Below are 11,854 nucleotides of genomic sequence, written 5' to 3'. Positions count from 1 at the left end.
TAAATCTCTTGTCTTTCGATGTCTACACGTGCGTTTCCAAGTTATCAGATTTTCCAATTTTTCCGCAACATTCCGTCTCACCTGAATCCAAAGTGCAATAAAAAGAAGAAAGAGTGAATGTCTTGATTGTGACAGTTTTCTCTCACTTTATCAGTAAATCCCAATCTGAACTATTCGTACTTTATTCCGTATTAAACGTATATTTCATATCACCTCGACAATTATTTACACAAGGTTACATTTCACGAGCGGCTTACTTCGATTTTGATGTGTTATTCGAAATGCTTGCTCAGGGTTTTGAGACTTTTGTATACTTTGAATCACGCGGGATCGCACATGTAATATATCGATTTAAAATTTCGCAATTTTATATCTAATTGTTCAGTTGTTTATCACTCTGGTATCATAATATGTATCAGAATAAAATACATGAGATGAAATCTTTGGTAAAAAGTTACTCCTTTTTGTAAAATGTTTTCGGCGTGGACTGTAGATGCACACGAGTGTACTATACATTCTTTTTATGATTTATACTCTTCATATTAGCAACAATTACCAACTGTTGCGATAAGTACTTGTATTTACATGGTTATATACATATCTATATATATATATATATATATATATATATACATTTGCATGATTAATTTATATTATTTTTACATACTTCTCATCCTCATTATAAATAGAATTTTTCTTATCTCGGGGCACTGCTTTCCATTTTTCAAAACGTTATTTATTCTTTCACCGTTAACCGCGCGACAGCCCAAAGTATTTTATTCTCAACAATCACTGACTTATAAAGTGATTTACGAGCGCTCATAGTGCAAGTAAAATATTTTGTTATGTCATCTCGTGGTATTGATGTTGATTACATTAATACTGAACTCTCCGGTGGGTCTGAAAATTATTACGATGTCGAGACATAATGTATTACTACTTATTTCCTTACGGAAAAATTAATGACAAGGTTTTACGTAAATATTTTGTATGTCAAAGCTAATGTATGATTACATCATCTTGATACATACAAATCGAAAAGTCCAATGGTAAGAATACGCGTACGGTAGCTCTATGCAATATTAATAGAGTTTATCGTATCCATATGTAGAAAATACGTAGAGAGATACAACAGAAATATACACACGAATTGCATAATTATAACACAAGGAGAAAGATAGCTTACCATGAATGTCTTTATATTGCCACGAAGTGGCAGTTAACTTGTGCTGGCGACGTGATGCGCACGCTATTTGCGATGAAGATGAAATCAAGACTTCCACGAATCGAAACGTACCAGTGAGCGGTAGAGTGTGAACCACACGGTATTATTCAACACTGTGCGGCTGTGTCGTTATTTTACATTGTTTTTTCGTCATCAGACGTACGAATATTTAGTTGATGCTTGGATAGTTGAAGAATCGATATATAGACAAAAGTATACAAAAAATTTCTGTATCGTTAACCTGCAACTTATCGTCTCCGCAAATACGCTCGACCGCACAACACCAACACCGTAACTGCTTGCATTACCCGTCATATCGGGAGCGTAATGAAGTTCACTGCAATATCTCTCGGATTCTGGCTCACAAGTTTCCTATATGTCGTTAAATTGACAGAAAGTGCGAGAATCTTGGCGATGGTTGCAGTGCCCTCCTACAGTCACCAAATAGTGTTTCAATCGCTATGGGCCGCTCTTAGCCAACGAGGACACCAAGTCGTTGTTTTCACGACGGATCCGATCGGCGACCCCAGCTTGACGAATTTAACGGAGATCGACTTTCGACATACATACGATATATTCAGGAAGATAGATTTTGCTAAACTAAGATACACCCATAATTGCCTGAGCATAATGCAGGATTATATACAGGATAAGTTTGAGGCAATAGTAGAGGAAATATTTAAGCATCCGGAAGTACGTAAACTGTACGCACCGAACAGCGGTGAAAAGTTCGACGTAGTACTTGCTGAAGCAGTAATAACACCTGGCCTCTACGCCCTGGCGCACAGATTTAATGCGCCTCTAATTGGTAAGAGTTGCAATGACAATTTACTGTGTACATTGCGTGTCAGTATTGAACTAGTATGTTCGACAAGCCGGCTCAGTTTTTTGTCGTCCTAAACTGCAAAAAAGCCTGTCGTTAGGCGGATCACATACGATACGATACGTTAGGCAGATTTTCCATACGATACTCTTAATAAATTCTGTGATAATTTCATCTGTACCTTCACTTGGTCATTCTGATAAATACGACCATCATGTAAGAAACTCATAAGAAGCATAACCTTTACACATTGACGAATACAGTCGCCACCAAATTTACACATACAATCATCTGAAAATAAACAGATTTTTCGCTTGCACAAATTTAGAAACTCGTACCTTGCTTCGAGAGTTGCACGTAAGAACTTGTTCACATTACACTTTTGCATTTATTTGTAGGTATATCATCGTTACCGTTGCAGAATAACCATTATTATCATCTCGGTTCGCCCATTTTACCATCGCATCCTTCGACTTGGGAAATGGAGGACGTTACCGGTTTTAATCTATCATTGTGGCACAGGATGAAGAATTTTATTCGACTGTGGCGACATATACATTACGTACTTAACCATTATATGCAGCGACAGCAAGCAATAGCGGAAAAATACTTGGGCAAAGGTATACCTAATGTAAATGAAGTGGAGAAGAATATAAGTATTATATTGGTCAATCAACAGGAGATTACCACGTTCATCAGACCACTACCACCGAATCTGATACAATTCGGATATTTACATATGATGAAGAAACTCGCACCTTTGCCAAACGTAATTATTGCGCAACGCCTCAAACGACGGTATTTCTTTCCCAGAATAGATGCCGCACAGTTACCTTGTTTCAGGATTTGCAAAACTTTCTGGACGACGCGCCGAATGGATTCATCTACGTGAGTCTAGGCACAAACGTAATAATGACGTCCTTTCCAACATATGTGCTACGTGCGTTTTACGAGGTTTTTGCGAGTTTGCCGTACAAAATAGTATGGAAATTTAATGGACAATTGCCGGAAAAATTTGACAATATTTACACCGCTACGTGGCTCCCTCAACAGAGCATTCTCGGTAAGTCGAGACACAATCGTGATGAAAAATCAAACAAACATATTTTCACATAGCACGTTCGCTAGTCGTATTATTCCTCATTCCGTCTCTTGTTCTTTCCAGCTCATCCGAACATTAAACTATTCGTGTATCAAGGCGGATTTCAAAGCACGCAAGAGGCTGTCCATTATGCAGTGCCACTTTTAGGGATACCAATGTTAGTCGATCAGTACGGTAATGTGAATAGAATGGTATTTCTTGGCGCTGCAAAGAGTCTAGATATTACTAGTTTCTCGGTAAAGGAACTGAACTCATCTATTATGGATATTTTAACAGATGGAAGGTAATTCTGTTTCTCCATCATCCAAATATATGTGTATGTGTGAAAATTTTTATCTTCTGTATTGAAATTTAATTTAAATGAACGCGCTGCGGAACCTGCGCTTTCATTTAAATTGACATTTAGAAAGGATAAAGAATAGAGAAAAGTATAATTACGCGCGTATCACGAGCGGCTTCAAACGTGTTACACAATTTGGACTCCCGAACATTAAAATATCCGACAGACGTGATTTCCCAATACGGAAGATTAAATATAAAAGACGTATAATCCGTTAAACAATGTACGCTATATCTTATCTAACGACCGACTTTATCCGTTCGCCATATTCGTTCGCACGCTTCCTAGTTGCCGCATTTCTCGACAAGACAGAAAAGTTCCGGCTATAGAATCCTAACCACACGCACAACACGTAACACACGGATACACCCACGGCCATTCCTACACGCATATTAAGAAGTTCATGTGCTCAAAGTTAATGTGCAATTGCGGAATAACGCTGTCACGCATTTCCGAGATGCATCAACTTTCGTCCGTTCTTTTCAGATATAAAGAGAGAATGCTCAAAGTTAAGGCATTGAACGATGATAAGCCTTATGATATGCTGAAGCACGTAATTTGGTGGATCGAGTATGTGATTCGTCACAGGGATGTTTCTCATCTTCACACCAGTATCAAACATGATCCTTGGTACGAGAGGTACGACATGGACGTTATAGCAGTCTTATCGATCGTAACATTTGTAATATTAGTGTGCGCATTGGTGATTATATATAAAATGCTAAAAATAACATTGAAATGTTTCTACAAGAGAAAGGCAATTAATATTAAGGAAAAAACTACTTAACGTTAACGTAGCGCAATTAATCACAATTATGCGCAATTGCGTTGGACACCTCAAAAACACTTTAACAAGTCTCATTTTTCTTTCCTTTTTCTTCGAATTTAGTCTGAATTTTTTGTCCTCACCCTTTCTACTTTCGTATTTCTCCTATATTTCCATTTTTGTTGTATCTTATTCATATATAATTTTGTTATATCTTATTCATATATAACAAAGTTTATTTAACTTTTATACAACAAAATTACATCTAGTTAAACAAATGCGAGCAATTGGTCTCTCTCTTCTCGCTTAAAAAAGTTGCAAAATGTGACGCGTTCGCAATTGTTTGGTCAAATTAGACAAATCCGTTACGAATTATTACGTTAGATTTAATTTGACTCGTAGGACACCGTTCTTTGACGCAGAAATTGTTATTGCGGTCTTATTTCGTTGTTGTATCTCGAAGCACATATTTAATGTTTTTAAATAAAACCGAGCAAATGTAACATTTGTAAGCATAAATATTCAAAGTTACCGCTTCTAAGTTGGCGTATAATGAATGTACAATGAATGTATAATGAATATATTTACGACGTAGTAAATAAGTTGCATATTATACTTGCGTTGGGACGATTGCTGTTACTGATTGTCATTATCAGAAACAACCGAGACAAAATATGAAGTTCAGCGTTCAAAATACACCATGTTATGTCAGACGAAAATATCAAGCGGATCAAGTGTGATAATACGGAAACGGGTAATTGAATATATCAGTGTGCTATCGCTACTGTTGTAACGACATTTTATCATTCATTAACTTGTATGAAATATTTAGAAGATCTTTATGTGTAACAATCAATAAAGTATCGGTAAAATAATGATTGATCAGCCTTTCCCCGTAACCCTAAAGATTGTATAATTTGTAGCAAATTACTCCTCGTCGTCGACTGCACGTGTAACACTGCGCAATTGCAGCGTTCGGATCGTAGAATTTTAACTTCATACTGCTGTCGTCGATAAAATAGCCCGCGATCTTGAGTCATTTCTATACTTTGAATCACGTGGATCGCACATGTAATTCTTTAAATATATCGATTTAAAGTTTCGTAATTTCATGTCTAATTGTATTCAGTTGTTTATCATTTTGGTCATAATAGGTATCACAATAAAATACATGAGGTATAACTTTTTGTAAACTGTTACTCTTCCTTTGTAAAATTTTATCGGCGTGGACTGTGGACGCACACGAGCATACTATGCATTCGTCTTGCTTTATATTCTCTAGAGTAGTAACAGTTATAAACTGTTGCAATAAGTACTTGTATTTATATCGTTGTATATACATTTGCACGAATAAGTTATATTATTTTTATGTATTTTTTATCGATGATTATGAATAGAATTTCTCTCATCCCGGAGCACTGCTTCCTATTTTTTAAAAAGCTATTTTTCTTTCATTCATTATTGCACAGCCCAAAATATTTTATTCTCAGCAATCTTTGACATATAAAATAATTTGACGCAAATTAAATATTTTGTTATGTTATCTCGTAGATGTTGATTACATTATCGTCTCCGACAGAGCTGAAAATTGTTACAATGTCAAGATATAATATATTACTACTTCTCTCCTCACGAACAAATTAATTGAAAGTTTTTGTATAAATATTCTATATGTCAAAGCTAATGTGTAATTACATTATCTTAATACGTTCACTTTAAATAGATATTTCGTAGCAAATTTTATTTATTTATTCACGTTAATTCATTGTCTGTCGTATTATATATCTTAGTATTATTAAAATCTAATACACACATCGTCCTAAATACATACGTAAGATTCGAGTTATCTCTGCACGAGATTACGTAATTTGCATATTGATAAAATTGTAGTAAAAATTTATATTTTGCCCAAGTAATCCTAACCTGAAAGGATTTGAAAGGACAAAATATTATTCTCTACAGTTATTGCAAGCTAATCCCATCACTGTTCATATGTGACCAATCACGTGATATATAACGATATATAATGTTGCGCAGCGTTTAAAGTGCATAAAGATATTTACTACATCTAAATCGTAATGTCCAAAGGTAAAAAAGATGCCTGCGACAACTTTATACAATATTAATGGAAGTTTATCGTATGTACATACAGAAAATACGTAGAGAGATACATAAGAAAATTTATACATGTACTGCACGCATATAGCACAAAGAGGACGATAGCGAACAATAAATGTCCTTATATTGCCGCGAAATGACAGTTAATTCGTGTTGGCGACGCGATGCGCATGCTGTTCGCGGTGAAGATGAAATCTATACCCCCGAAAGTTGAAGCGTAGCAATGACTGGTAGAGTGTGAGAACACATGGTATTATTTTCAACATTGTGCGGCAGTGTCGTTACGTTACATCATTTCTTTGTCATCACATAAGCTAGTATCCAGTTGATGCTTGGATAGTTGAAGAATCGATATATCGACAAAAATATACAAAAAATTTCTGTATCGTCGACCTGTATTTTGCCATCTCCGCAAAGACGCTCGACCGTAAAACACTAACATCGTAACTGCCTGCATTACCTGTCATATCGGAAGCGTAATGAAGTTCACTGCAATATCTCTCGGACTCTGGCTAACAAGTTTCCTATGTGTCGTTAAATTGACAGAAGGTGCGAGAATCTTGGCGATGGTTGTAGTGCCCTCCTACAGTCACCAAATAGCGTTTCAATCGCTATGGGCCGCTCTTAGCCAACGAGGACACCAAGTCGTTGTTTTCACGACGGATCCGATTGGCGACCCCAGCTTGACGAATTTGACGGAGATCGACTTTCGACATACATACGATATATTCAGGAAGATAGATTATGCTAAACTAAGATACAGCCATAATTGGCTGAGCATAATGCAGGATTATTTACAGGATAATTTTGAGGCAATAGTAGAGGAAATATTTAAGCATCCGAAAGTACGTAAACTGTATGCACCGAACAGCGGTGAAAAGTTCGACGTAGTACTTGCTGAAGTAATAACATCACATGGCCTCTACGCCTTGGCGCACAGATTTAATGCTCCTCTAATTGGTAAGAGTCGCTATAGCAATTTACTATATACATTGCGTGTCAGTATTGAACTAGTCTGTTCGACAAAGCTGGCGCAGTTTTTTGTCGTCCTAAACTGCAAAAAAGCCTGTCGTTAGGCGAATCACATACGATACGATACGTTAGGCAGATTTTCCATACGATACTCTTAATAAATTCTGTGATAATTTCGTCTGTACCTTCACTTGGTCATTCTGATAAATACGACCCTCATGTAAGAAACTCATAAGAAGCATAACCTTTACACATTGACGAATACAGTCGCCACGAAATTTACACATACAATCATCTGAAAATAAACAGATTTTCGCTTGCACAAATTTAGAAACTCGTACCTCGCTTCGAGAGTTGCACGTAAGAACTTGTTCACATTACACTTTTGCATTTATTTGTAGGTTTATCATCGTTACCGTTGCAGAATAACCATTATTATCATCTCGGTTCGCCCATTTTACCATCGCATCCTTCGACTTGGGAAATGGAGGAAGTTACCGGTTTTAATCTATCATTGTGGCACAGGATAAAGAATTTTATTCGACTGTGGCGACATATACATTACGTACTTAACCATTATATGCAGCGACAGCAAGCAATAGCGGAAAAATACTTGGGCAAAGGTATACCTAATGTAAATGAAATGGAAAAGAATATGAGTATTATGTTGGTCAATCAACAGGAGATTACCATGTTCATCAGACCACTACCACCGAATCTGATACAATTCGGAGGTTTACATATAATGAAGAATCCCGCACCATTGCCAAACGTAATTATTGCGCAACGCCTCAAACGATGGCATTTCTCTCTCAGAATAGATGCCGCACAATCGTCTTGTTTCAGGATTTGCAACAATTTCTGGACGACGCGCCGAATGGATTCATCTATGTGAGTCTAGGCACAAACGTAATAATGACGTCCTTTCCAACATATGTGCTACGTGCGTTTTACGAGGTTTTTGCGAGTTTGCCGTACAAAATAGTATGGAAATTTAATGGACAATTGCCGGAAAAATTTGATAATATTTACACCGCTACGTGGCTCCCTCAACAGAGCATTCTCGGTAAGTCGAGACACAATCGTGATGAAAAATCAAACAAACATATTTTCACATAGCACGTTCGCTAGTCGTATTATTCCCCATTCCGTCTCTTGTTCTTTCCAGCTCATCCGAAAATTAAACTATTCGTGTATCAAGGCGGATTTCAAAGCACGCAAGAGGCTGTCCATTATGCAGTGCCACTTTTAGGGATACCAATGTTAGTCGATCAGTACGGTAATGTGAATAGAATGGTATTTCTTGGCGCTGCAAAGAGTTTAGATATTACTAGTTTCTCGGTAAAGGAACTGAACTCATCTATTATGGATATTTTAACAGATGGAAGGTAATTCTGTTTCTCCATCATCCAAATATATGTATATGTGTGGAAATTTTTATCTTCTGTATTGAAATTTAATTTAAATGAACGCGCTGCGGAACCCGCGCTTTCATTTAAATTGACATTTAGAAAGGATAAAGAATAGAGAAAAGTATAATTACGCGCGTATCACGAGCGGCTTCAAACGTGTTACACAATTTGGACTCCCGAACATTAAAATATCCGACAGACGTGATTTCCCAATACGGAAGGTTAAATATAAAAGACGTATAATCCGTTAAACAATGTACGCTATATCTTATCGAACGACCGACTCTACCCGTTCGCCGTATTCGTTCGCACGCTTCCTAGTTGCCGCATTTCTCGACAAGACAGAAACGTTCCGGCTATAGAATGCTAACCACACACACAACACGTAACACACGGATACACCCACGGCCATTCCTACACGCATATTAAGAAGTTCATGTGCTCAAAGTTAATGTGCAATTGCGGAATAACGCTGTCACGCATTTCCGAGATGCATCATCTTTCGCCCGTTCTTTTCAGATACAAAGAGAGAATGCTCGATGTTAAGGCATTGAACGATGATAAGCCTTATGACATGCTGAAGCACGTAATTTGGTGGATCGAGTATGTGATTCGTCACAGGGATGTTTCTCATCTTCACACCAGTATCAAACATGATCCTTGGTACGAGAGGTACGACATGGACGTTATAGCAGTCTTATCGATCGTAACATTTGTAATATTAGTGTGCGCATTGGTGATTATATATAAAATGCTAAAAATAACGTTGAAATGTTTCTACAAGAGAAAGGCAATTAATATTAAGGAAAAAACTACTTAACGTTAACGTAGCGCAATTAATCACAATTATGCGCAATTGCGTTGGACACCTCAAAAACACTTTAACAAGTCTCATTTTTCTTTCCTTTTTCTTCGAATTTAGTCTGAATTTTTTGTCCTCACCCTTTCTACTTTCGTATTTCTCCTATATTTCCATTTTTGTTGTATCTTATTCATATATAATTTTGTTATATCTTATTCATATATAACAAAGTTTATTTAACTTTTATACAACAAAATTACATCTAGTTAAACAAATGCGAGCAATTGGTCTCTCTCTTCTCGCTTAAAAAAGTTGCAAAATATGACGCGTTCGCAATTGTTTGGTCAAATTAGACAAATCCGTTACGAATTATTACGTTAGATTTAATTTGACTCGTAGGACACCGTTCTTTGACGCAGAAATTGTTATTGCGGTCTTATTTCGTTGTTGTACCTCGAAGCACATATTTAATGTTTTTAAATAAAACCGAGCAAATGTATCATTTGCAAGCATAAATATTCAAAGTTACCGCTTCTAAGTTGGCGTATAATGAATGTACAATGAATGTATAATGAATGTATAATGAATGTATTTACGACGTGGTAAATAAGTTGCATATTATACTTGCGTTGGGACGATTGCTGTTACTGATTGTCATTATCAGAAACAACCGAGACAAAATATGAAGTTCAGCGTTCAAAGTACACCATATTATGTCAGACGAAAATATCAAGCGGATCAAGTGTGATATTACGAAAACAGGTAATTGAATATATCAGTATGCTATCGCTACTGTTGTAACGACATTTTATCATTCATTAACCTGTCTGAAATATTTAGAAGATCTTTATGTGTAAGAATCAATAAAGTATCGGTAAAATAATGATTGATCAGCCTTTCCCCGTTACCCTAAAGGTTGTATAATTTGTAACAAATTACTCCTCGTCGTCGACTGCACGTGTAACACTGCGCAATTGCAGCGTTCGGATCGTAGAATTCTAACTTCATACTGCTGTCGTCGATAAAATGACCCGCGATTTGAGTCATTTCTATACTTTGAATCACGTGGATCATACATGTAATTCTTTAAATATATCGATTTAAAGTTTCGTAGTTTTATGTCTAATTGTATTCAGTTGTTTATCATTTTGGCATAATAGGTATCACAATAAAATACATGAGGCATAATTTTTGTAAACTGTTACTCTTTCTTTGTAAAATTTTATCGACATGGACTGTGGACGCACACGAGCATACTATGCATTCATTTTGCTTTATATTTTCCAGAGTAGCAACAGTTATAAACTGTTGCAATAAGTACTTGTGTTTATATCGTTGTATATACATTTGCACGAATAATTTATATTATTTTTATGTACTTTTTATCGATGATTTTGTATAGAATTTCTCTCATCTCAGAGCGCTGCTTCTTATTTTTTTAAAAGTTATTTTTTTTCATTCATTATTGCACAACAGCCCAAAATATTTTATTCTCAGCAAACTTTGACCTATAATATAATTTGGCGCAAGTTAAATATTTTGTTATGTTATTTCGTAGATGTTGATTACATTATCGTTTCCGACAGAGCTGAAAATTGTTACAATGTCGAGGTACAATATATTACTACTTCTCTCCTTACGAACAAATTAATTGACAGATTTTGTGTAAATATTCTATATGTCAAAGCTAATTTATAAATAAAGTAGAATCCGCTCCTGAGCTCCCGTTGAATGATTTCGGGCGTCTCGACAACGTGCTCCTTCGCTTGAGTTTTCCTTGCCAGTGTTGCAAAACTTTCGTTGAACTTCTGCGACTCGTTATACTTCGCGACGACATCATACACAGTCGATCTTGAGTACCCGAAGAATCGAATGATTTCTGTCGCTGAGCGCCCAGCGCGAACACTTTCGATAATTGCGGCTCTTCGATTATACTCCGCACTTGGTTTCAACATTGCGACTGTTTGGAGGTTATGAATGTTTAGTACATATGTCAAGCTATTTGGACGCGAATCGCGACCTGTCGAAATGGTATACAACGGCGGGAAATTCAAATTGAATTTTGTCCGGATTTTGGCGCCGCACCTTGTAGATACCGCACAATCGTCTTGTTTCAGGATTTGCGAAAATTTCTGGACGACGCGCCGAATGGATTCATCTACGTGAGTCCAGGCACAAACGTAATAACGATGTCTTTTCCAACATATGTGCTACGTGCATTTTACGAGGTGTTTGCGAGTTTGCCGTACAAAATAGTGTGGAAATTTAGTGGACAATTGCCAGACAAATTTGAC

The 11,854-nt window shown here is 36.5% G+C and overlaps 2 protein-coding genes across 2 annotated transcripts; both read left to right on the top strand.

Moving 5' to 3' along the window:
* Nucleotides 1-1,247: 1,247 nt before the first annotated feature.
* LOC112590506 (UDP-glucuronosyltransferase 2B9-like) lies at nucleotides 1,248-5,048 on the top strand. Its single transcript, XM_025307214.1, has 5 exons — nucleotides 1,248-2,033; nucleotides 2,447-2,817; nucleotides 2,892-3,111; nucleotides 3,214-3,433; nucleotides 3,977-5,048. Exons 1-5 carry the CDS (start codon nucleotides 1,553-1,555, stop codon nucleotides 4,275-4,277), a joined length of 1,593 nt encoding a protein of 530 aa, XP_025162999.1. The 5' UTR covers nucleotides 1,248-1,552; the 3' UTR covers nucleotides 4,278-5,048.
* Nucleotides 5,049-6,535: 1,487 nt separating this feature from the next.
* LOC105186051 (UDP-glucuronosyltransferase 2B9) lies at nucleotides 6,536-10,589 on the top strand. Its single transcript, XM_025307212.1, has 5 exons — nucleotides 6,536-7,334; nucleotides 7,748-8,118; nucleotides 8,193-8,412; nucleotides 8,515-8,734; nucleotides 9,278-10,589. Exons 1-5 carry the CDS (start codon nucleotides 6,854-6,856, stop codon nucleotides 9,576-9,578), a joined length of 1,593 nt encoding a protein of 530 aa, XP_025162997.1. The 5' UTR covers nucleotides 6,536-6,853; the 3' UTR covers nucleotides 9,579-10,589.
* The last annotated feature ends 1,265 nt before the right edge of the window (nucleotides 10,590-11,854 follow it).

Source organism: Harpegnathos saltator, unplaced genomic scaffold (genome assembly GCF_003227715.2).
Source record: "Harpegnathos saltator strain DR-91 unplaced genomic scaffold, Hsal_v8.6 scaffold839, whole genome shotgun sequence".
NCBI lineage: Eukaryota > Metazoa > Arthropoda > Insecta > Hymenoptera > Formicidae > Harpegnathos > Harpegnathos saltator.
Note: the sequence above shows the minus strand (reverse complement) of the source record. Positions and strands in the feature narration are given on the sequence as shown.